This window comes from Telopea speciosissima, chromosome 1, assembly GCF_018873765.1.
Source record: "Telopea speciosissima isolate NSW1024214 ecotype Mountain lineage chromosome 1, Tspe_v1, whole genome shotgun sequence".
NCBI classification, from domain to species: domain Eukaryota; kingdom Viridiplantae; phylum Streptophyta; class Magnoliopsida; order Proteales; family Proteaceae; genus Telopea; species Telopea speciosissima.
The window spans coordinates 9691680-9718206 of record NC_057916.1 but is presented as its reverse complement, the minus strand read 5'-3'; the positions used below and the strand labels follow the sequence as shown (position 1 = coordinate 9718206).

Below are 26527 nucleotides of genomic sequence, written 5' to 3'. Positions count from 1 at the left end.
CTAGATTATTGAGACAGTGCATGCTAGCATTTGAACCACATAAAGGATGCATGTCACTATTTGAGGATATATATATGATAGGATTTGAGTTTAAATTTTGACATGTGACTTAATTGTACCATCCCCTCGACATCCAATGGTTGGATGTGCCACCATCACCCTTACACGTGGCACAACTCGATATGCCCATAGATTCCATAATGCAATGGCAAAATTCAAAGGAAAAATTTCACCTACAATTATTTTTGGATAATTACCTAATAAATTCAGATCATCCATTCATGGCAAATTTTCAAACACAAGATATCGATATGTATTTGGTACATGTGACATATACTCTTACATATGGAGTATAATCAAGGTTTAAAAATCTGAAATCGGGCATGGGATCGGTCTCCATCATACCTGCATTTATTGAAATTTGAAACCCTACAATTTGAATCGAGAAGAAAAAGCAAAGATTTTTGAAAATTGTTATTTTTTTGGAGTTTTTTATTTAATAGACTTGGAGATATTTTTATTTAGAGGAGACGTTTTATGCACGGCCATGCATGGTGCATGGTCGTGCTTTCAACCGTTGGATGAGCATAATCGTGTACAATACTCAATCCCTCACCTCCATTCAAATATTCAATGGCTGAAGGGTGCACGATCATGCATAAAATCTTTCACCATATACATTATTTTATTAAATAATAAATAAAAACTATGGAGGAAAAATAGAAAATCAAAACATATGTTATGAGCAATTCAAAAGAAGGTTGCAGAACAAAGAGAAAATTACATGATTAGCTACTTTTCCCAAAAAGGAAACGAGGACAGTTTTCATACACGGCATTGTAAGCCGTGCATGTGAGAGAGTGAGAGTTTCCAGGCATTAAAATAGGAGTGGGGTTTTATGACTGTTCTAACTCCTTGTGAGAGGGGACACGACCGTTAGCATAGTTGAAACGAAAATTATCCGGTTTTTAAATAGAAATTGGTTTTAAACCGTTTCAATAATCCGGCTTCTTCATCGAAAAATTATCCTTTCCAAATCCTTATACCTCGGCAGTGTGGCAGTGCGGCAATGCTAATGTGGATGTTTGACACGTGGCAACTCATACATCCAACAATCCGAACTCATTGATTATGTTAAGCTTAGACCATTGGATATCCAAGTTATCACATGTCAAACATCCACACTAGCACTGCCACACTACCGAGGTATGGGGAATTGGAGAGAATAATCATCTTCTCAGAAAAAAAAAAAAAAGAAAGAAAGATAATAATCCCTTGTTCACCGGGTGGTGCCGGCCACTCTCATAATTCTATTCTCTTCAAACCTCTCTGCTCACTCATACTGTTATATACGTGTGCAAAATTTTGTAATCGTTCCCTTAATTCTTTCGTTTCAGAGATTAGTTTATTCCGCTTTGTTTCTGGTTCTCAATTCTCTCTCTGTCTCTCTCTCTTCTTCGACGACTTCTTGCTTTGAATTTCTTACTTCGGAGAATGGCGTCGGAGCTCCGATCAACGACGGATAAGCTTTCACAACTTGGCATCAATGGTGATTGGGCTGCTTCAACTCCTAACCTTCAGAAGAATCTCGGCATTCTATCGCCCGACCATGTGAGATCTCTGAATTGCTGAATTGCTGGATTGGGCTTATGGGGCATTATACACTGATAAAGCTATGTCAATCAGTTTTCCTTATAATTGTGTTTTTGGGTTTTTAATCGTCTTGGTTCCCCAGATTGAGCTTGCGAAGATTTTATTGGATATGGGACAGAGTCATCTTTTCGAGCATTGGCCAGAGCCAGGAGTCGATGACGAGGATAAAAAAGGCTTCTTTGATCAGGTTTGTTTTTGTGTTTTCTTTCTTTTTCGGAACAAAAGGCTTTCTTTCGTCTTATTTTAGTTTTTTTTATCTAGATTTCAGAGGGAATGTTTGATCTTTATCTTAGTTTATTGCTTTTGGATGTTCTCAGATGGTTTACTGACTGTTCTGCGCTTTACTTGTTGGATTATTTTCTGTGCTGCAATTTTTGTAAACTTATGGATCAGTTATTAATTGGGTTGAACGGTCTCTAAAATAATGAATGATTGAATATTTGAAGAAAACAGCTTTTCTGATGTATTCCGGAGCTACTCAGCTGCTTTGACGAGTTGATTTGGGTATTGAACACCCCTCCATTCTCCACCCCTTAAAAAAAAAAAAAAAAAAAGACAAAAAGAAAAGAAAAAGGGAAAACTAAGAACAAAAATCGAAATTTCTGAAAGTAGGGCCTCTAGACGACAGTAATGTCCTGGGGATGGTGATATAGAAGGCTAAAGTATGCATTACTGCTTTATAATTATGGAAGGAGTGCATGCCTGTTAGGTGGACGTGAATCTTATTCTGTAGTTTAAGTGAGGACGTCTTCAAGTGACAAAATGACCGGAAAGTAACCTGGTGAGACAACATGCGGCATCTGAAAGCTTTTATTTTCTTTATTTTTATTTTTCTGGTGGGGGTGGATATCTGTTATGTTATTTTTCTGTAATATGGAATAAAACAGTATATTTAAAGTTATGGCACATTTAATTGCCATCCTTTTACAAGTGAGTGAGTGACCATTCTTTGAGGCTGCATTTCGTATGCATTCTGAAATCATACCAAACCCAGCTTTAGTCTTCCACCCATGATATTAAACATTTGGACTCACTATTTATTTAACGTATATTTGTCATCTCATCTTCTCAACCTCAATATTTTGTGGGTCTTGGACGCCCCACTTCCTGAAGATCTCAACTCTAAATTGTGGTTGAAGAGAATTAACTATATAGCTATACTTTGAAAGCATTTGGAATCGTATAGTGATTACGGCATTTGGTATAATTTCTTGGAATGCATTATCAACCTAGGATGCATTCCAAACGCAGCATAAAAACATAGTTAAATTTTTAACATGCTGTCATCCTTTCTGCGAGTCTGTTTTTACTTTCTGATAACTAACTGCGGTAGAAGCTTGTTTCGATTAGTACCTTGTCAAACTGCTCTTATTTCTATCTATCCATCTTGTTGATTTGAATTTACTGGGTTCTTTTTAGGTTGCTCGGCTAAATGCAAGCTATCCACGTGGTTTGGCAGCCTATATTCAAAATGCTAGAAGACTCCTGGCAGATTCAAAAGCAGGGAAAAATCCATTTGATGGTTTTACTCCTTCTGTAAGTGTTTACTTTTCTCTTAAATTTAACTTCCTGTGACATTTTCTTTTAAAGACTTCTTTATATTGAACCTGAAGTTTCTAACATCATCTTTACTTATTATGAAGTCTTACGATGCCTTTATATAAAAGATTGCTATATTATTTATGGACTGCAATCAATGCGCGTGACTAAGGCTTATTTTGTATTAACTGTGTCCGCTTGCTTCACTTCTGTCGTTTAGGTGGCTTAACTCTATGAGACTCTTGCTTGAGTTTTGGCCAATATAATTGATCTTATAGACTTATACAATGGATATTGTCCCAAGGCTACCAATATGTGCAGCTATAGCGATAGCTTTCAGCTCCCAAATCAACTATTTTTGTTGAGAAGTATTATTGTGTCCCTATATCCTGCTTCGGTTCTTTGGCTAACTGATAAGCACAATATTTATGGATACTCTTAGCTGTAATTGTTTTAAGACTAACCCGATAAAACTTTAGTCCTCTACATGGAGATTGTCTTGTCATTGCAATGTGTCCGGTTACCACTGGCATAAATCTCCCAACTCAGATACTGTTTCTATCGTTCTGCTAGCTGACAAGTATGACACTGATGGATCATTTTAGTTGCATGTTTCTCAAGACTGGGCCAAAGAGGATCCAACGGAGTTTTCGCACTTCAGGCCAATCAGTCTATGTAACTTTGTTTACGAGATCATTACTAAAGTAATAGCTGTCCTTTTCCATGGATACCATTTTTTTATGATCAACTTCCTCAGTATACTCAAGAATTGATCCCAAATCAACACATTTGGAGAAGTATCATGATGTCACACCCCGGCCCAGTTTGTAAGGGCAAGGTGTGACCGAATGTCAACTGGCATTCGATCGATCCCCTAGGATCAATTAGTGCACTACTCCATATCACAGTTCATAAACACAGTAAATCATTGCAGCGGAAGAGAATAAACAGTAATAATAACAATAATAATAGAAGAGTTAGATGATAACTGAGTATTAATATTAAGTGAAACCTGTGATACAATGTATAGTTCTTAAAAGGCACCACAAGTATAAAAGTAGAACAGTAACTACATATTATATTTAACAAAAAGTTTATAAACACAAAAGATTAGCCTGTTCCATCAGGCCAGATCAAGTGAACGCGCATGTATCGCATCCACAGAAGGCTTCATGAACTTCAAACTTCTGCACTGCACGGTCTCCCTCGGTGTGGAAGTCAGAAGTAGTAATATCAACATCATCTGGTTTCTCAAAACCAGCAGCACTATCTGAAAAAGAAGAGGTACCACAGGGGTGAGCTCCACCGAGCCCAACAAGGGAAACATGCAAACACAAGCACATAGTCCATGATGCATGACTTACATCTAAGAATACTACTAACATCAATGTCTAGGTCTCATGAGGTATAAATGCTACTATAGTAGGTATGATATTCCTAGTCACAAAATGAACTCATCGGTCTTCCCAAGAATACCACTCTACTACGGTGGGGACCCGCCAGTTCCGGATATACACATCAGACCCCGACGAACCCCCAGTGATAACCCTACTGTTGTTCCCATTCCGGTATGTACTCATCAGACCTGGGACAGTGAATGACATTCCGGTATTAACCCTTCAGACCTGCCATGGGTTATCCAACACCTTTACCCCTGTTGGCAAGGGTCGTAGCATTTAGGTTCATGATAATCCTAACCATATGTATACTAACATGATGGCATATGAATCAATATAAGATAGTAAGGTAATTTTGTCCAGCAATAGTAATAACAACATCAGTTCAAGAACAAAAGTAATTTCATGCATATGAATCATATAATGAGTCCTAATAACATGCATCATCTAATGCAAAGAAGGAAAAAGCTATAAAACTATATGATCAAAGTATTATTATGATGCATGACATGGCAATATTAACAAATAGAAATTAATACAACAAACATACTGAAATTAAATCAAAATCCCCTTACCTGAAGTTGTAGACTAGACTAAGTCAGTTACCCTCCAAAGATCCCAGCAATACAGACAAGACCAGAGTATACAGCCCAAACACAGTCCTAAAACATTAGAAAAGATCAAGTGTTAGGGTCAGAAGGCAGTGTAAGGTCTAACCAAAGGTCTAGGGGCATTTCTGTCAAAAAATATTGGATTGGATTCAGAGGGCAGAATTGGAGTTTTGTTCCAATTGCATGGATCTTCACATGTAAGGACCCAATTTCAATTTTCACACTGTTCTAAGGTGGGTCAACCTGGGATTGTGATTTAATTATAAAAATTGCAATTAATTTAAGGGTTTAAAGAGATTAACCGCAAATTTCTAACTCAGGGTTCCTTAATTTAATTGGGTTCAACTGCAATTTGATGGACAACAAGAAATTAGCAGCCAATTTCAGGTCTGAACCATAAATAGGTTCAATTAAAGAGATCAGAGATGGGTCATTGGTCAATTTAGGGGTCCAATTTCATGATTCCCACCTATTCTAATGTGGGTCATGCCTAATTAATAGTTTAATTTTAAAATTTAATATCAATTTGGGGGTTTTGGTCCTGGTGCATGGATCCTTGCATGCATAGGTTTAATTTTATGTTCTACGCTGTATTTAAGATGGGTCAACAGAATTTGGTTGATTTAATTCAAAACCATTAACCAATTTGAGAAATTGATCAAATTAACCTAATTCACTATGCCAGGGTTCAATAGGTTTCATGTTTCAGCTGTAATTTGAAGTACAGCAGGAATTATATAACTTAATTCAAGATCTGAACCTCAATTGGGTCTAATTAAAATGTTAGGGATGGGTCTTAGCCTATTAAACCAATAGGTTTAAACTTTAATGGCAGAATTTTACTATAGGGTTAATTAGAGATGGAGAAAACAAGAGAAGAAGATGGGTACAACACGTTCTTGATGACTTACCTTAATTCAGCAGTAGACAGAGGTGAAGGCAGTCTCAAATTGTACTTCCAAGCTCCAATTTCAAGTTCCAATCCAAAGCCCCAAGTGTAGACCTTACTTTCCCTTCTTCTTCCTTTCTTTTCTCCCTCTCTTAGGTCTCTTCTCTAAGGCTCCCAAGTGTGCATCGTTTCTGGTTCTAAGTCTTTAGGATATGGGAATAGTAAATAGGACTTATATCTATAGTGGTTAAGTTAAGGGGCTGTTTGCCTTAACTATTTATAAAATCTGTTTTCTAATACTAATTCCTAAAACTGATTTCAATTAGAATTTCGTACTTATTAGTGTATTCTAACTGTATATGACATCAGGGGTAATCCGGGTACGGGTAACTGTTGGAAATAGGATTCCCTTACTGGGGATGTGGGTCCCACTAGGTAAAAATTACTATTCTGCCCCTAGTACAGTAATTAAACAAGAATAGTGTATATATATATATACATAGATTGGGATTCTTACCTATATACCAGCCTAAGATATGGTGAGGTTCCGCATATGCTCGACCCAGCAAGTCTGGCATAAGAAACTAATATGCTGGAACCTGGCAGGATTTTCAGACTCAAGGATAGCTAGCTGTCCTGGTTCCTCGGAATCCTCCATAGTTGTGTCGAAGGATTGCTCTGAATCCACCACTGATGCAGCCCATAACGTAGAGGCTAGCATAGACACAGACCCAGAACCTGGCATTACACAAGTTCGAAAAAGTTCAAATTAGAGGCGGGTTTCACACATGAATACCAGAATTTAAATCATGCTGTCCGGCTACAAAGATCAGCATGTGCAATACTGAAGACGAAGCATGAAGGAAATGTCGCTTCAATAAAGCAAACCCGATAGTCTCCATGGCTGCGGATATAATGTCAAATGGTCAAAAGCATTAGTCACTTTTTTTCTCAATTAGGTTTCTGCTTGAATGCAAAACTGTGCTCTTGTAGAAAAACAATTATTAGGCATCATAGTTGTCATGAAATCTAGGTGATCCAAGTCGTTGTAATGTAGTCCTAGGTGGATAGGAGACCAACTAGGAACCAGTACTACAGGATCTGCTATGAACAGGCAGTCCGATTGGGACAGAATAAGGATTTAGGTCAAAATTAGGGTTAGGGTTAGGGTTAGGTTAGGGTTTGAGGGGATGGTTATGCTAGGGTGTAGGGGAGTCTATCAGTGGAGGTCTAGTGATGGCTTGATAAGTGGAAGTGTGAAAACTAGAATGGCAACAAGTTAGGGTTTTGGGTTACAGGTTTTTGAAAAGAGTGAAGTGAGGGAATCTAGGGTTTAGAGGAGGAATTAGGGAAAGGGCTTCAGGTCGAGTTCCCCAAGTGTAGATAGGATCACTCGGCCAAAGTTTGAAGGTCTGATAATGTCTGGATGTTGCTGGACTGTAAATTAAGGTTTTGGGGTTTAATGTGGTAACGGATGATTTAGGGTTTGGCTGGATGAAAGGGGGCAGAGGTCTGGATTGAGGAGAGGGGGTGTGCTGGAGATGCTTTGGTTTGAATTTGAAGTAATTCTAATGGAAGGTAGGTCTGGGCAGGATTTAGAGTGTGGAAGGGGATGGGGATGTCTCAAACTTACTTGTAGTAGCAGATTACTCTAGGCAGCAGCTTGTTTGAGGATGAAACTTGAATAAAAATTGAATCTTTGAACTTGATCTTATATAAAAATCAGATCTTGAACTTGAACTTGAACTTGAATAAAAATCAGATCTTGAGAGGAACCACTTGGGCTTCACACCGCAGAGTGTTGATTGGATCAAACACCAATCCCACCAACGAACCACCTGGGCTTCACACCGCAAGGTGTCTATTGGATCACACACCAATCCCACTAGCTTTGATCACACACAAAGCAGATCTTCAATAGAAGAAAGGTTGGAGCAGCTTGCAAGAGCAGATTTCATAAAACAATGAGGTAAGAAGGAGCCCCACAGTTTGCTTTATTTATAATGGCCAAAGGCCTAAATTCTTATGCAACCTAGGAATAGGAAATCCCTAATCCTTGGCTGAGTCTAAATACAAAACACTCCCTCTCTAAAATCCGTGTAGAGGTGTTGACCCTAAAATAAGACTTAAGAAGATTCTATCCTAAAAGAATATTCTAAAATCACTTAAATTGGACCAGTGGTTCAACCGGTTCAATTTAAAACACTAAAACATGAAATTAAACTAAGTACAGGGCTAATCCCGTATGCAACTTATGTAGCCCAATTTTAGGCCCATAAAGTGGCATATTACATAGAAAACCCATGGGACCAAAGGCCCAACATGTCTATAACCCAATCCTAGACTTATTTCTAGGGAAAGAAGCCCAATTTGGTGATAAACCTGCATCACGTTAGAGGGGGCCTGGACACAAAGTGCCTGTACGCCTAGGCGACTCCTTGAAAACTACGCTAGGCATTTTTTCTGCTCACTTTCTGCAAATACTAGGCATTTTTGCTGCTCACCTTCTGTTGTGAGTTGACATGCTTAAGAGCCTCATGATCAGAGCAGATCACTAACTCTTCAGCAATCAGATAATGCTGCAAATGTTCAAATGATTAAATAAAAAAATGAAGCTCTTAATCATAAGTAGAATAACCTTGATTTACCGTACTGCGTTTTTCAGTGAAAAAGGTAATGTTATTTCTTGGTTCAGAAACAACAAATTACAGAATCCAGTCAATCCACCAACAAGGTAGAACCACAGGGTATCTCTAGGCAGAACCAGAATTGGAAGCTATTGATATCTGATAAATCAAAACTCAGATGGGGTGGGGAACTGTTGGAGTACGATGTCTTGTATTCTGTCGCTTGCATTAGTGGGCTGATTCCGAAGGGCCTTAAGAGGCCATAGGCCCCCAAGAAATTTTTTTTAGGGCAATATGGGTATTCCGTAAACTATCTGTATAGGGTTTCGCTAAATTTGTAGTGAGGGTTCTTTTTCTGTGATCAATCTGAGAGAGGTGTGAGGATGAGCGGCTGTAACCCTACTGCCATATTCTCCATTGATAGTGAAGCAGGTATCATCTCATCGTGGACATAGGCAATCTTGCCGAACCACATAAATCTTTGTTTTATGTGATTGTTGTTTGCGATTTCCATTCTTTTCTGTATCATTTTAGGTGTTCATTTTTCTACAGGAACAAGGTTGAACAGGCCTGTAAGATGGCTGAACAACTCCTTAAAGTGTGACTGAGATCCAACGATTATATAAGGAACTATGGGCAAAGTGCTGAAATTAATACTAACAGTGGATGAACTCTCCAAAATATCTCAAAGAACTGCAGGAGAGGGAGAGAGAGAGAATTTTCTCCAATAAAATTCCAATAAAAGGCTGCCGCGGGGTATGGAGATGCTAGTGATGAACTCCAATTGATCTTGATGTAACCAGCAACAGAACTCACAGTCACAGTATTGTTGTTTTGCGGAACCTGCAAACAATAGCAATAATGGAAGAACACACACACACAAAGACAAAACGATTTACGTGGTTCAGCCAATGTGCCTACGTCCACGGGGATGATGTTTTTTCTTTGATCGATGGAGTAAATAGGAATACAGAGTGTTTTTGGCTTAAGCCTCTCTTACAATTCTTAACCCTAAATACCCAACCAACTACGAAAACAGGGCAACAAAATAGGGATGAAGTTACAAAAATAACCCCCAAAATCAGTCCAATCATCAGAAGTCAAGACACCAAACCTGAACAAGTATATCAGTAACACAACTCCAGTAATAGGGTAAGGAACAGTTGTAGGGGATAAGGTTTTAATGGAAGCAAAGAAGGGGAAGGGGATATGACCAAGGCCTCTCACCTATGGCCTGGGTCAGCATCTCATTACTCACAGAGGCATTTCTGGACACCGCACAAACCACTGCATCTCACAGCTAAGAAAAGCACAAAAGCCAAACTTTTATTCAACTTCAAAATAGTGGGGAAGGCTCTATGGCCCCTTACAATATATAGAGGATATTAGTTGCCTCTAGAAAGAAATAGAAAGAAGAAAGTGTCTAGAGCAGTCCCCACACATAGAATAGGGGTGTCTTGAACACTAAGACAACTTAAAAATAGAAAGAATAGAAAATAGAAATTACTAAGAACCTTTGTTATATGTAGAAGACAGGTTTCCATTTTACAGAAACAATACTAAAATAGTAAGTTTCTAATTTAAAGATGCTAGAACTAAAATAGACTCTATATCCCCCACGATTCTGGTTTTGGGTGAACCCAAAAACACCCAGACCAGGCTGGTCTGGCCTGAACCACAATTGGTTCAGTTGAGGAGCCGTAGGCTATGGAGAGGCCTGGTTACTCTTCTTCTTGCTGCTGTATTGCTTGGAGAACATTTTATCAATATCAGAAGGTTATCGGTGGACATTCTTGACTAAGCATTACTTTAATACCCAAATTGATTCATCACTTGCAGCCATGAGTATACAGAAATTGAGAAGTTGTAGTGAAGATCTTTAGTCATATGATTCTAGTGCTTTAGTTGTTGATTGGGTTGCGCGGAATGTCCTTTTTAGTGAGTAAGTCATATGATTCCAGAAATTCTATCTATTCATACTGTCCATAGTTGTCAAGGCAACTAGACGACCCACAGTGTTAGAGGGGGGGGGATGGACACCTAGCAACCTAAGAAGATGCCTAGACGGCACCTAGGTAACTCAAGAAGGCGTCAAGCAAGGGGTGTCTCCCAGGTGATGCCTTGACAACTGTGATGCTCTGTTTGTCATGTGAGCCATGATAGATCTGAATCCTCGGATGTATTATCTATAGGATATAACCAGCCAATGGGAGCCACATACGTTGTGTATGTTCTTGGAGATGGGCCACTGGTGAATTGTTTTAATATTCTCCAGAAGTTGTTACCAGCATTTCATCACAAGGTATTAAGAGTAGGCTGGGGGAAGGGAAGACAGGAGGCACCAGGAAGAGGAAAGAGAGACGTGGAACTAAAAATCCGAAATTTTTTTAAATCCACCTTGGAATATGAGAGAGTTGAAAGGACTTCAAGGACGTCTCGCTCATTAAATAATTCGTTTCCAATCCCTCTGAAAGATAACCCTTCTCTATGCTCATGAAAAAGGGGTGTCTGGGACAAAGCAAAAAATAGAAAATGAAATTTGGGGGTGCACATGTGGGTGGTCACTTGCTTGAATATTTATAGATTATTATTACTAGCATAGAAAACCAATTAAGAGTGCATTACCTCTTCCTACTCTATGTTCCAAAACCAATATCTCCTGTGCAATTCTAAGATACCATGAAGAGTTGTCGGAATAGAATACCAGCCTGAATGATGTTGCGAGTTCTGTGAACCATAGTTAATCCCGCATCTTTCTTTCTTTATGTCTGATTAAATGTTCCAATCAAGGTGTTTACATGTTTTGATTGTTCATGTTCATGTGTAAATATGAGCATATTGTTTGGTTGGATGTGAATTGGTTCAGGTCCTTGACTCATATTTCATAACTCACAACATAATGTTGTGTCTTCCTTGTTTGGTAACACCATTAGGTCTTCTACTCTAGCTGTTGCAAGGTTGTTTTTTTTTATTTTGTTAATTATTTCTTATAGAATGTATGTTGAGCTTATCAGTCTGTGTACCCAAATGCAAAGATTATAGACTTGGGTTTGAGTGATGGGAGCAATTATTTTGCAGGTTCCATCAGGGGAGGTTCTGACCTTCGGTGATGATAACTTTGTGAAGTTTGAAGATGCTGGTGTCAGGGAGGCACGTAAGGCTGCCTTTGTCCTTGTTGCAGGTGGCCTTGGGGAACGTCTAGGGTACAATGGAATAAAGGTGATCCTATCAGCATGCATGCATGCATATAAAATAATTTAGGAGCTCTACGAGGTTGATTATTGTGATTAGTGATTGCGCATAAATAGGTGGAGGCCATGTTTATGGTGGTAAATTGGGTTATTACATTTTGCAGGTCGCTCTTCCTTCAGAGTCCACAACAGGAACATGCTTCTTGCAGCACTACATAGAATCCATTCTTGCCCTGCAAGTAGCTAGCTGTAATTCGACAGAAAGTCAGTTACCTCAAGTCACTAGTCATTATGAAAGAAAGTTAAAAGTTTTTCTCCTGAAAACTAAACACTATCTATTCTATACTAGTTGTTTCCGTTGAAAATTGAACACTATCTATTCTATCATGCTTTACAATTTATTCCTTCTGCTTTACTTTATAATCTTGATGGTTTCGAGTCTCAAGTAGCCCCAATTATGTATATATCCTGGTAGGGCAGTCACTTGTGCGATGGTAAAAACTCGTCCTACTGGTGTGAAGATGTAGGTTGAGTCTGAGAGCAGCCACTTCGTGCAAAAAATTGCCGAAGGTTAGGACCATCACTAGCCTACCCCTCCCAGGGCCCAGTGAAACTGTAACTCATATTGGGTTCTGGCCTCTTTCTTTACATTTATATATTTGTCAAATTCTGTTACCCTCTTTAGCTAGTTGTTTTTAGAGTAAATCCGGTTAATTCATCAAGTCACATGCATGTATATTTGTTTAATAAAATAAAAGAAGGTAGCAATCCAAAGAAGGAAAAATGGAAACATGTCAGTTGCCCAGTCTTTAGGATGATTCTACCTTCTACAGTTGTATATGTTGCTGGGTTACTTTAGTCACCTATCCCTGTGTTTTGCCTATAGACAGTAGCAAGAGACAACATGGAGTGGTCAAGTGGCACATAAAATAGAGATGCTGGTGAGGGGGGGGGGGTAGATAGGATAACCTCCCGGACCCAAGAATTAACAGAAAATCCAACCTTCTCAGATGAAGGTCAGACTTTAACTAACAATCACAAACAATGAGTATAGGGACCCTTCAGAAGATTGAGAGTAATTGAAGAAGTTCAGAATCTGAGCACGAAATCTAGTAAATAATAATTATAAAATTAAATCAAATCAAGGTGTCAGAATAACCTGAAACTTGGATTGAGTATCACACTAGACAGGATCGACTAAACCACCAAATCTGAATCAGTTTTGAAGGCAAAATGAAACCCTTCTAAAGAAGCCCTCGTGCTTGTCAACCAATCAGCCACCTACTTTACGCAGATGAAACTATTCTCGCTAAACCTATTGATGGTAGGGGTGAAATTTCCACTTCTGAATCTCGGTTAATTGAATCTCCCGCCCTAGGTATTATTTCGAGACGTTCCGGACAATTGAACCTTCTCAAACTGTTTCTTTTTAAGAACCAAAAAAATTTGTGCCAAAATAACAGATGCCAAGAAGAACAAAAGGCCTTGGACCCTCGGACTGAGGAGTGTCCACATAAGTTCATTGAGGTGTCTACACAGGCCTGCGGTCCTCTTTTATATTCTGTCGAGGAGCTCTTCTTTCATCCCCTCTACTTACTTCAGGCGCTACTAAGCCCTTGTGCAGGCCCTCGCCATCAGGGGCCCAGCTAACGTGTGAAACACTCCGCCTGGGGAGTACGGTCGCAAGACCGAAACTCAAAGGAATTGACGGGGGCCCCAACAGCTAGATTTAAAATAAAAAAAAACTCAGGTCTGAGTTACTCAGTAGACAGAAATAGGGTGATATTAGCAGATCTGTACATCATATCCCCTCAAAAACCAGATCGATTTCATCTCTTAGGAGGTCTGAATAACCTCCAAAGCTCACCCAGATCTGATGGTCAGAGCAGGCTGCAGTTGATAATCAAAACTAGGTGAAATAAGGTAAAAACAGGGGAGCCGCAGGTATTTAGCAGCTAGATCAGAGAATGGGGTTTATATCATCAGGTAAAACTGACCAATATTAGCAACTAGACCAGAGAATGAAAATTAAACAAATCAGAGATTAAAATCTAGGGTCAGAAGTGTTAATCGATGAGTAACTGAATCAGTACCTGGATCGAGCAAAATAGAGTATGATAATAGAATAAAATTAACCCAGGTTTCCCACCCACAAGATCAGATTTCCTCTGTCCTAAAAGCTTCACTCCATGCTGAATCTCACAGTAGTTGCAGACTTGCAGAGAACAAACCTCAATTAATCCATAATGTAATGGAGCTTTTGGCTCTATAGTTAATATAGAAAATAAATTAATCCTATTCCTAAACTGAATAGGAAAACCAAATCCTAATTGAACTATGAAGTATCCGTGTTGCTAATTACAACCATAACTTAAAAAAGAAAACTTAGTCTATCTAGGAAACTTAATAAAAACTTAAGTAGGTAACCAATGAGCCCACAGATGGGCTGGACCAAGCCCACGAATGGGTTGGAAAATAGCCTAGCTGAGTTAGGCTTTCAGCTAGGCCTGCTGGCCCCTTTTCTTCCCTGCATCTGATGCCCCAAGAATGTTTTCAGGATTGATATGGTCAGGCACCTCATGGGGTGAGGAGGAGGAGAGGAAGGGGCAAGGGGAAAAGCCAGGGGACACAGGGATTCTTTAAATGGCAAATGGTAACACAGTCCCAAATTTGTTCCCTTTTCAAAGGAGAGATTAAGTTTGATTTAAATGCCAAGGATCCATAGACTTGCACTCAGGTTCAGCTTTAAGGAAGGAGGTGGTATGAAAAACACTTATTCTTCTCTGTGGATGCTTGGGCGAGAGGACATTCTTGAAGTGGAAGTGGGATTTGAGATTCAACCCTTTTTATTGCTTTGGTTGAAAACTGTGAGAGCACACTGTGACTGGGCCACTTGCATGTTAACCAGCCACTGCAGGAAAAATCTACAATTGGATCCATATCCTGACAACTGAGGCAGGCAATTGATAACTGGACAAGTACCACGGAGGTATGGATTGAAACACTGACCTGACTTTTCCAATCTGTCAGGTGGGCGCAAACACACACACAGTGCTGGTCTTCTCTTCAGTCTCTTCTTCTTGTCCTTCTTCTTCCTCCACTGACTAGAACTGGTCTTTCACCTCACCAGTTCTTTCCTACCATAGTAAGCTATGTCCGCGATCACGATCTCGAATGAAACTATCCATGGAATTGTGCACCGTGTGAACCGTAGTTCATCGCTGTTCTTAACCGAGACTCAGGTTAAGCTTCCCCAAAAATCAACTTCCCCCTTTTCGAGAGCTACCCATTCGAGGCGAAAGATCAGACACTATATATATACATATATATATATATATATATACACTATAGTATAGTATAGTATAGTATAGTATACTGGAAGACCCATTTACATTGAATATTCAGGGCCCAGTCAGATCTGAAAAGCCTTGGATTTATGCTAGTTAATTAATTTGAAGGCCCAAAGCTGAGAAGTAAAATTGGAGAAGACAATGCTAAATGTGTGCCTCATGATGCATAGCAGACGCAAAAGTAGGAAATCATTGGCAAACCAACAATGGGAAATAGACTCTCAATTAACATATATTTTAGTGCTGTAGAGGTAGGTGTCAAGCACCAATTACCAAATCGAGAAGTGTGGCAAATATCTCAAAACAAAAAAAAATGAATAAGAAGGCTGAGACGAGGTCAGCCTGACAAAAACCCTTGGATGGAATTGCAATGTTCGCTATTAAGTTAGGGATTGTTGCTAAGATCTCCGATGCTTTATGCCAATGGTTGGCCAAAATTTAAGACAAAACCAGCCATCTCATAGACTAAGTTGTAATTGCCACAGCTGGCTGTGCATGAAATAGTAAACTACGCGGCGAGTAACCATGAGTAGTCTTGTCCTCTCATCTTTTTGTTCTCTCCTACAGACAGACACAAACAACATCTGCACAGAACATGCTTTCAAACATATGGTGGAGGTTTCATGTGCAAATCATTAAGACACTAGTAATTCTATTGCTGTCTGTTTACTAACATCTTTTCTTTGCTATGTGTTTTAACTGATGATTTTGGTCTTGGTTTTATAGGCCAATCCCAAGCTGAGATACCTTTGGTGCTAATGACATCGGATGACACACATTCACGTACTTTGGAGCTTTTGGAGTCAAATGCTTATTTTGGAATGAAGCCAACACAAGTGAAACTGCTAAAACAGGTGCTTAAATCTAAAGTGTCTGATCTGGGAAGCCACCTAAATTTTCATATTATTTTTTTTTAAAAAAGGAACCCAGTGCACGAGGCTCCCCCCACTATGGGGTCTGGGGAGGGTCATAATGTACGCAGCCCTGCTTTTGCAGAGAGACTGTTTCCAGACCTAAATTTTCATTTTTAATGGCTTAATTTTCTTTTTCTCACCTTTTTTTTAATGCTTGTTTTAGGAAAAAGTTGCATGCTTAGATGATAATGATGCTAGGCTTGCAGTGGACCCTAAGAACAAATATAGAATTCAGGTACAAATCTTGTTTGACATGTGTTCTGGATACATTGTATAAGAGTCCTACTCATACTTCTAAAATGCATAGTGATCAGAGTTTTGGTCTTCTGAAGCTTTCCTGGTGTTTCCCTTTGTCCTGTTTTTATAGACAAAACCGCATGGCCATGGTGATGTGCACGCACTTCTTTATTCCAGCGGCCTGCTAAATGTATGGTATGTCCTGTGTTTTGACTAACAGTTGACATTAAAGCTCTTTCTTTTTTCTGAACGGAAATATATTCTGTAGCCAGGTATACTAATAAAGCTGGGAGGCCTATTGGTTAGATATGGATGCCATAAGCGTAAAAATAAAATAAAAAATCTACTAATTTGCACAGAATGATATGCATTTAAGAATATGCTATGTTTTTTTTTTCTGGAAATACAAGCGTGCAAAGTAATAATTCTGATCAAATTAGATAACTTGATCGGACATGCTCAACCCCCTTTGGGCTAAGGAAGAGAAAAGGCTCTCCATGGAGCTTTCTTCTCTATCCTCCCAAGAAGAGAGTTTTCTCCACCAAAAATCCCGCATCAAATGGCTGAGCTTGGTGATTCCAACGTGGCTTATTTTCACCGTTCCCTGAACGCCCTACCAACACAAACTCCATTCCCATGCTTCTTGCTCAAGATGTCACCACTCTACTTTATATCCTTGACATTGAGATGGAAGTCGTCTCCTTCTTTTCCTCTCTCTTCTCCCCTCCCCCAATCCCTCCCTTTTGATCTTCTTAATAAGTTTATCCCTCCCTCTCTCTTTGAATCACTTCAATCTATTTCCTCCGAGTAAGAAATTCTTAAAGCGGTCCTCTTCCATAAATCCAATCATGCCCTAGGCCCTGATTTATTCAGTATGGATTTCTTCTCTGCTAGTTGGGGATATAATTAAAGAAGACCTGATCAAAGCTATCCATAGTTTCTTCTTCAATCCTATCCAGATCCATCGGGTCAACCACACTTTTCTCTGTCTCATCCCCAAAAAGGATGGTGCTTCCTCCCTATCCGATTTTATACCAATCTCCCTATGCAATCTCCTCTACAAATTCATTGCCAAAATTCTGGTTAATTGCCTTCAGTCGGTGGTCCCTTCCCTTGTTAGCCCTAACCAATTGACTTTCATTTCTGGCAGCAGCATTTCGGATAATATCCTTCTCTACTCAGATATAGTCTGTGGCTTTGACCGTAAATCCCATTCCCCTGCTGTACCTATCAAAATTGACATCCAAAAATCATTTGACTTCCTTTGTTGGGATTTCATTTGTGATGTCATGACTCAGATGTCTTTTCCCCCTGCCTTCATCCGTTGGATCCATGCTTGTATCTCCTCCCCCCAATTATCGGTCCTTGTCAATGGCTCCCATGCTGGGTTTTTCTCCTCCAAAGTCGGTATCCGTCAAGGTTGCCCTCTTTCCCCTTTCCTCTTCTCCCTCGCCTTGAGGTGCTTTCTAGGAGTATTCAGTCCAAAAGTGATCAACTCCTTATCTCCCCCATTTTCAAATGTAAAGCCCTCAACCACACCCATCTTGCCTTCGCTGATGATCTCATGATCTTGTCCAAGGCCTCCTCCTCTTCTATCTCATCCTGTATGTCCTCTTTGCATCTCTTCGAATGCCTCTCAGGTCTTTGTATCAACCTTCAAATCCCACATTGTTCTCTTAGGTGTCTCAGAGGCTGATAAGGATGCCCTCTTCCGCCTAACGAGCTTCTCCCTCAATACCCTCCCAATCAAATATCGCGGTCTTACCCTGATCCCCGCTAGGTTGACTGGTCATCACTGTACCCCTATGCTTGACCTCATCCGTAAAAGGCTCCAGCTCTAGAAAGGAAAACGCCTTTCCTATGTTGGGGGGGTTGAATTGATTAGATCAGTTATCCAATCCTCTTATAGCTATTGGTGCGACATTTACGGGCTTCCTAAATCCACCATCAAAGCCATGGAATCCTTATTTTGTGCCTTCCTCTGGAAAGGAAAAGAATCCTCCAAATTTCTCCATCCCCTAAGTTGAGCTACTACTTGCCTCCCTAAAATGGAGGATGGCCTGGGTTTGTGTAGAATCCGTGATTCCAATATTGCGGGTATTCTCAAATTGCTTTGGAAAATCTCCTCCAAGTGTGATTCCATCTGGGTCAATTGGGTCTATTCCTACCTTCTCAAAAAAGATTCCATTTGGACAGCCCCCAATCTTGCTGACTCCTGGGTTTGGCGCAAAATCCTCCTCCGCCCTTTAGCCATTAGAGCTACCATCTCCAAGATCGTTTATGGGACATCTACTTCCCTCTGGCTCGATCATTGGCATCCCTTAGGAGTCCTCTTTTCCATAGGAGGTGCGTGTTTGGTGTACTCCTCCGGTAACCCTAAATATGCCCCGGTCTCCTCCATGATCTCCCATGGTTCTTGGTCCCCCCCTCCCCCTATTCCTCCTCATCTGACAAGATCCTCTGGCTCCCCTCCCCTAGTGGCCTTTTCAGCTCCTAGTCTGCTTGGAACTTCGATAGAATCTACACCCCCACCGTCCCTTATCATAACCTTGTGTGGTTCAAGGGTCATATCCCTCGCCACAGTTTCACTGTTTGGAGAATCTTTAACCATTGCCTCCCCACCCAAGCTTTTCTCCTCCACCGCCAGATCCCTGTTTCCCCCCTCTTCTATCCTCTGTTGGAATGGTATTGAGGACATCAATCACCTTTTCTTCTCTTGCCCCTTTGCCTCTTCTATTTGGAAAAAAGCCTTGGATGCTTGCTGGCCCCATAGTAGGAGACCTTTACCCTTTTCTAGTGAGTGGCTTTGGATGGATATGTCCTTCTCTGGTAGTACTATTTATGATATTGCAGGGAAGCTTGTGTTCGGTGCCGTTATCTCTCACATCTGGATGGAGCGGAATCTGCGAAGATGGATTTCCAACTCTCGCTCTCTTGACATGATTTGGAAAGCCATCTTCTTCGATGTTAGCTCTAAGCTTCACATGTTACCCCACAGATCTCTTGTTGACTCCCCAAGGAACAAGTGTATTTTTGTCCCTTGGGGTTTCTGTATCTCTTTTTCAGCCTCTTGACCCTTCTTCTTAGGGCTCAAGGTTTTGTATAGTCCCCCCTCCCCTTTTCTCCCTCTTTCCTTTCCCCTGTGTATTCCTCTCTCCCCCATTTTCCCCCTGTTTCGGACTTTTGGTAATGGATTATTTATTCACCTCCCCCCCCCCCCCAAAAAAAAAGACAACTTAACTATAGGGAAAATATTTTCAATTATCATTGATTCAAGTTTGGTCCTTGCTAAAGATTAAATAGTGGTTAGCTTGTCTTACGGCTTGAATTTTTTTTTCCTTATATCTGAATTTTGGTTCGGACATAATTGCTGTGTCCTGATTTCATTTTTTTTTATTGTTTTCTCAGGCATGATGCAGGTCTGAAATGGGTTCTATTTTTCCAAGACACTAATGGGCTTCTCTTCAAGGTTTGTTGCTTTGCCTTACTCAGCTTCATATGTTTCTTTTATTAAATCTTAGCTTCTGAAACTCACTCTTATTTGATTATGCTTTCTTTGGTCTGTACTTAGGCAATTCCTGCAGCACTTGGTGTAAGCTCCACCAAACAATATCATGTTAATTCTCTTGCTGTTCCCCGCAAAGCAAAAGAAGCTATCGGGGGAATCACCAGACTTACTCATGCTGATGGTACTTTTTGTCTGATAATGTTCTGTTTATGGTCTTCCTTATCACTTTCTGATTTTCAGTAAGCTTGGTAACAATTTGGCAAATAATTATCAAGGGAATCTGGTAGGAGTCTTTTTCTCTTACTCTTTATAAATCCTTTTGTGATCCAGACATGTGCTTATTTTCCTTATGAATGGAAATATACAGAATTCTAGGGACTGAACCGTGAATGGATTTCAATGAATAAAATGTGAACTTGATCTTGTGGGCTGCACTATGTAATCTGTGAAAAGACTTAATTTCTCTTGGTGTTTTGCTATAGGATTGCAATGGCTTTTGCTGCTTGTTCAGGGATATATCATCCGATAATATGCATATTCTGCAATTTGTGAGAGCAGATCAAGCTTCCATCTTCCCAATTTAAGTATTCTAAAGGCTGTTTCTTGTGTGCCTATAGAATGTAAAAACTTCCTTCCTTAACTAATAGTTTTTGTTGCATGCTATAGATGTCAGGTTATTCCCTTTAGGTTTTTAAAAACAGAATGTTCTTGCCCTGATTGCATAGACTAATGACAATAGTTATGTCTATGAGAGCGTGACTTTAGAAGAAAGTACACTCAGGACAGTGACAGGTTATCTCTCTGAGAAAATGCCTGCATGTCATACTTCATCAGTTTGAAACTATTTTATCTCCGTGAGAACATGGTTGTATGGTCCCTGTATCAGTTAAAACTATATGGTTCCTTTTAAAGTTTTCCTCTTGTCTCTGTTTGAATGTGAAATCCGCTATAATTAAGTACATATATTGTTTATGTCATATGCCATGTGGACCACAAATTCATACTTCTGGTCATAATTACTTAGTTGCACAATAAACTGACTTCAGGGAGGACGATGGTGATCAATGTGGAGTACAATCAGCTTGATCCTCTACTTAAGGCAACTGGCTATGCTGATGGAGATGTGAATTGTGAAACGGGTTATTCTCCTTTCCCTGGAAATATTAACCAGGTACAATTTCTGATGCAAAGGCCCCATTTTTATTTTTATTTTTTTCTGGTGATAGGATATCAAATAAAACAGCACATTGTTTCAAGTACTTGTGCTCTCTTAGTTTTCTATCCATAATTGTTTGGGAGGGACATGCTTTACCTTCCAATTTTCCGTTATTCATCTTTAAGCTAATGATGCATAACTAGTTTCATAATAATTTTCAAAGTCAAAGTTGATATTGGATAAGATGTGTCACTGCACATGAGATTCCTTGGTCCTAAATGTCTACTAGTTCTAAAAGGATATTTTGGTCCTTTCTAGTTAAGTGGTTTTTTCTATGACGGTTGTCATATTAGGGCCTTATCAAAACAATGATTTAAGAAACAGTATCAGGTATCGTATCGGAAGGTTGATTTTAAGAGACTTATCATATCGTAGAGACGCAAGATGTGCTAAAGATCCACATAGAAATGGTTGCTAAATCACACATCGATCCTCAGATTCATGCAAATAAACAAGTTTGATGCTATGAATCATGCCATTTCCCTCAATCTATTGATTCATAGCAAGAAAACAGAGTTAAAATGCAAGATTTGAGCAAATAAAGGTTAGGTTATCAAACATACCTCACTTGTGCAAGTTAAACACTTCAATCCAAGATTTGTGGAGGTTTAATACTCGAAACAATATGCAATTTGCTGGGTTAGAATTGTTTTTTATGTAGGAATGGAATTCCCAACTCTTGAAGCAAATTGTTGGACTGGATAGGTTTCAAAGAGTCTCGTTTTTCTTCTCTATCGTGCACAGTTGTCAAGGCGTTGCCTAGGCGACCAGGTGTTTTGACCACCTTGATCGAGTGCCTAGACGTCTTGTTGGTTTCGCCTTGTGTCTAGGCCCCTCCAACACCCCGGTTGCCTAGATACTGTGACTACTATGCTACCGTGGATCTATTTTCTTCAGGTTTTAAGGTAAGCATTGATAAATATCAAGCTGTATTGATTAGTGTTGAGCTGTATCGATCCATATCGGGTTGTTTGACCGTTACAATGCATTTTGTTTATTAACTATCATATTCGGATAAGTATCATGTCTATGATACGTATCGATAAGTATTGGATGATACTAAAACCTTGCATCGAAAGCTCTGCAATCAATTTGTTTGATGGGTCTGACATTTTCTTTTGGCCACACCACATAAACTCGTAATCATGGGGTTCTTGTTTCCCTCTACATAATTGAACCTACAAATTTCCTGGCTGATGATTAACTTTTATTGTCTTACATTATCATGCAGCTAATTTTGGAACTAGATCCTTACATCAAGGAGCTCACAAAAACAGGAGGTGCTATTGAGGAATTTGTTAATCCCAAGTAATTCCTCTCGCTCTCTCTCTCTCTCTCTGAGTACCAGTGTGACTCTACTTTGGCATGATGTAAGGTGTATAGATGTTATTGACTGCAGTAGTGTGCAGGTTGTAAAATCTGCAATGCCCTTCTTCCCCCCTCCCCGAGAATTGTCAGTATTGATATCTAAGCTTCCTTTTCTCCCTTGAGCAAGTTAGGAAATTTTATTAACATTTTGAGAATCAAAGTAATTTATTTCCTTTGAGTTTTGTATTTTGGTTTTCCAGAGGTAAGTGGGTAAGTGTCCAGTTCCCTTTGATTGTTTGCTCTGTGAAAGTGTTTATTATATATAGAGAGAAGTCATATAGCCTTGGGAAGTTTATCTACTTGTCATTTACATTATATTGCAGATACAAAGATTCTAGCAAGACTTCATTCAAATCCTCCACCCGTTTGGAGTGTATGATGCAAGATTATCCCAAAACATTGCCTCCATCGGCAAGGGTTGGATTCACAGTATGTAAAAGCTACTTGAAATGCAGTTTTTTTTTTTCTTTTCCGACTTGAGATATGTAGTTATTTGCATCAAGATCTCTTTGGTTCTAAATGCATTTGCAAGTTACTTTTCCTTATGAATATTTATTATTTAACCCCTTAGGTGATGGATACATGGCTTGCTTATGCACCTGTGAAGAACAACCCTGAAGATGCAGCAAAGGTAAAAATTCTCAATTAAATTTTTGCCATGACTTACCATCTAGAGTCTGCCTTTTGCTGTTTTAACTAGCTCTGGGATTGCTTTTAACAATATTTACTTGCATATTGTTTCCGTGACTTACCATAGACGCAACAATGCTTGCATTTTTGTCTTCTTAGAAACCAAAATTTCATTAATCCATTTTTTTTTTATGCGTATCTTGTGGCTCGATGGTACTTAGTTTATTTACTTCATTAGTTTTCAAGGGTTTAGGATGGTCAATCTAATTGAATAAATAAAAAGAAATCCATGCTAGGATTTAGAGTTGTTCATTAAGTAATGTGCCAAATCTTATTTCTTACCGAAACAACTTGTTCTCCTGCATGATGTTTTCTCATCGGTTTTTTTTAATGAGTTTATTGATCTTAAGGAATTGTAGCTTTGGGATTCATCACCACATGGGGTGAAAATTTGAATTCTATCAGATATATGAATCTGCGTTACTGTTTGACTAAGAAGCTTTTCTATGTCAATAATCTTCCTGTGCATTGTTGAGGGTACCACACCTATTTGGACTGCCTATTGCTTATTATTTTTCTATAGTATTGCTCCATTCGGTTGCCAAAAGAATGGGCCAATTCCCGTATGATTTTCCTTGTGCTGCTTGGGAGGACCCATTCAAATACCATTTGATAAAAGAGATCCCTTTTGTACAGTTGAGAATTGAAATAATGGGCTATTTGAGGTCAAGGAGAACCATCCAAATGAACCTAACTCCCTTTACAAATAAATTATGAGATTTGGTCAGAACTATTGAGTCTTGAGAGGAATTTGGTGGCAGATCTATTGCTTAGAAATTGAGCGAGTGACCTTGTTTTAGTCTTTTAGATCAGGCTTTTGAAAAGAAATATGAATTTCAAGCCATAGTTTTCTCAAGGGATTAGGTAGGTTCTGATAGGAATGAATAATGCATCTATTGAAAGGAAACCTGAGTTGGCTGACACGACTATTTGGACTTGGATTGAAATCAGCTGGTGTGGAGCCCCATCTTTAAGATATACACCTGAATGATTAGGAGATGAAGTCTTCATCTAATTGAATAGTATTTCTATACCAAGCTGAGGTCTTGGGAAGCAGAGAACAGATGGGTGTGATGTCTTAGTAGTTCTTGACGGTTTTCTGTTAAGTCTCAGTGTGACTTGTTGTAGGGTACATCCCCTTGCAATGAATTTATTGATCATGGGGGTTATTCATGAAGGTGTGGCGGATTTTGGATGGAGTAAATTGTTAGTGAAGTTACAAAATACCAAATTTGGGTTTAGAAGTGGAATTCCTGGGTTTGTATGTAGAACTGACATAGAGATAGCTGATGTGGTTCAGAGTTCTACAAGAGAATCTAGAAGCAACAATCTGGTGGAACCACACTAACATTTCAGGATTTATAAAAACTCAATATGAACGGAGAGCAGGAAAATTAGGATATCTCAAATTACACGCAGTCCAATAATCTGACCAGTTGAGATACTCAGGTCAAGCATAGCAGGGATTCAGATCTATAAAACAATAATAAAATCTTTAGTATGAGAGATCTGAATCAAGAACTAAGGAGTCACAGCAGAATCTGATGATCAGAACTGATAAAGTGATAATAATGTTAACAGATTTGTTGGTGACAAGATTTGCGACCTAAGACACTTAACTACTGATCTCGTATATAGACCTCACCTCACTTTATGTGCTTATACCTTAGGTCCATTACTAAAACTAACCCCATAACAAGGTTATGAACCAAAAGCATACAGATATTTCAATGGAAGTTTCTTCACCATACCATATAATGAGACGTACACATTTTGGGGATATGGCAGAAGTAGATGAAAATTTGACAAGGCCCAATGTACACTCTACCAAGGTTCTCGTGGGATCCCCTTAATTAATTTGCTTGATTAGTAAAAGAAAATCCCTTGAACCATATAGAAGTGGTAAAAAGAAGAAAGTATTCAATTGGTGACTTTGGTTGTAGACCAGATTGACAAATCAGGATTTGTGATCCTAACCCAAACCTGAATGAAAGTGATTGTGATGGTTATGACTACACTTGTCATTGTATTCATAATCTGTAATATTTTGTTGTTTCCACTTTTAGCTTCTACCGACTAGAACCCTTTGGTGAATTTGGTTGTGCTGGTCTAAAGTTGTAAACTAAATTTCCTGAATTTTGAAGTGTCATTTTTCACTCAACAATTTGTTTTATTTCACTTGTAGGTACCAAAGGGAAACCCATACCACAGTGCTACTTCTGGGGAAATGGCCATCTATCGGGCAAACAGCCTCGTTCTTAGGAAGGTAGTCACTTTTCTGTTATTGAACCTTATGTGAAGTTTCAAATATGGTAGTTCTCTGTTTATATCTGGTGGTTTAATAAGCCAAATTGCCCGACCTTTCTTTTGGAAGTCCATGCCTTTGAAAGATTAAAGGACTAGTTTAACTTCTATTTTTAATTCTCTCTCTCTCTCTTGTATAGTTGTTTTAATTATAGCCTGGCGGTTGATCATAACCTATGTGAAAATCTTTATTCATGTGAAACCATAGATTCCTCTGTGCTTTATAGTCCATATTTTGTGTGCTTTCTCACTGAACCCTGATTGCATTGTGTCAAAACTAAAACAGCTACAAATTTTGACTAGGTCTGTATTTGTTTCTTTTGAAACATGTCTGCTTTTGTAATGCTGTGAAAAGAGACCTGAAGCAGGGATATGGTGTTTTTTTTTTTGTCAGGCTGGTGTCCAGATAGATGATCCTACAATTCAGGTATTCAATGGACAAGAGGTAGAAGTATGGCCTCAAATCGTATGGAAACCAAAATGGGCACTGACTTTTGCTGATGTGAAAAGCAAAGTCGGAGGTAGCTGTGCCATCTCTCAGAGGTCCACCATGGTCCTAAATGGGCGTAATGTGTTTATTGAGGATCTCTGTTTGGATGGAACTCTCATTGTCAACTCAGTTGAAGATGCAAAGGTATGGCATGACTCTCTAATGCAAATTCAGACGAGATTTCACAATCGTACACGCATGTCCATAACTGCTTGCATCTGCCTATATGGATGAACCATCTGGCAATAGTTGGCCAAACATAACTGGATATGTAGGATAATCAATGATCTTTGTTTGTTTTAATTGATATTAACAGATTAAAGTGGGAGGATCTGTGCATAACAGAGGGTGGCTCCTGGAAGAAGTTGATTACAAAGATGCTTCAGTTCCTGAAGAAATAAGGACTAGGGGTTTCAGAATTAACAAGGTTGAGCAGGAGGAGCTGAATTACACCGAGTCTGGGATGTTTGCATTTAAGGGATTACAATGATTTTTCTTTGTACCTCGGTTTTTATTTTTTATTATTTTTTCCCCTTTGTGTCA

General features: G+C 39.2%; 1 protein-coding gene and 1 long non-coding RNA gene across 2 annotated transcripts in view; one reads left to right on the top strand and one right to left on the bottom strand.

Moving 5' to 3' along the window:
- Positions 1–1621, bottom strand: part of LOC122657902 — a 12108-nt gene extending 10487 nt beyond the window's left edge. Inside the window, exon 1 of the long non-coding RNA XR_006332388.1 lies at positions 1609–1621. This is a non-coding gene — a long non-coding RNA (uncharacterized LOC122657902). The remainder of the gene's footprint in view (positions 1–1608) is intronic.
- LOC122657876 (UDP-sugar pyrophosphorylase-like) lies at positions 1453–26527 on the top strand. The gene is made up of 17 exons (XM_043852672.1): positions 1453–1611; positions 1736–1840; positions 3073–3189; positions 11795–11935; positions 12072–12171; positions 15984–16111; positions 16335–16406; positions 16539–16603; positions 19817–19877; positions 19980–20097; positions 20963–21087; positions 22364–22440; positions 22824–22929; positions 23072–23131; positions 25376–25456; positions 25889–26128; positions 26301–26527. The coding sequence occupies exons 1-17, from the start codon at positions 1495–1497 to the stop codon at positions 26472–26474; spliced, it is 1887 nt and encodes a 628-aa protein (XP_043708607.1). The 5' UTR covers positions 1453–1494; the 3' UTR covers positions 26475–26527.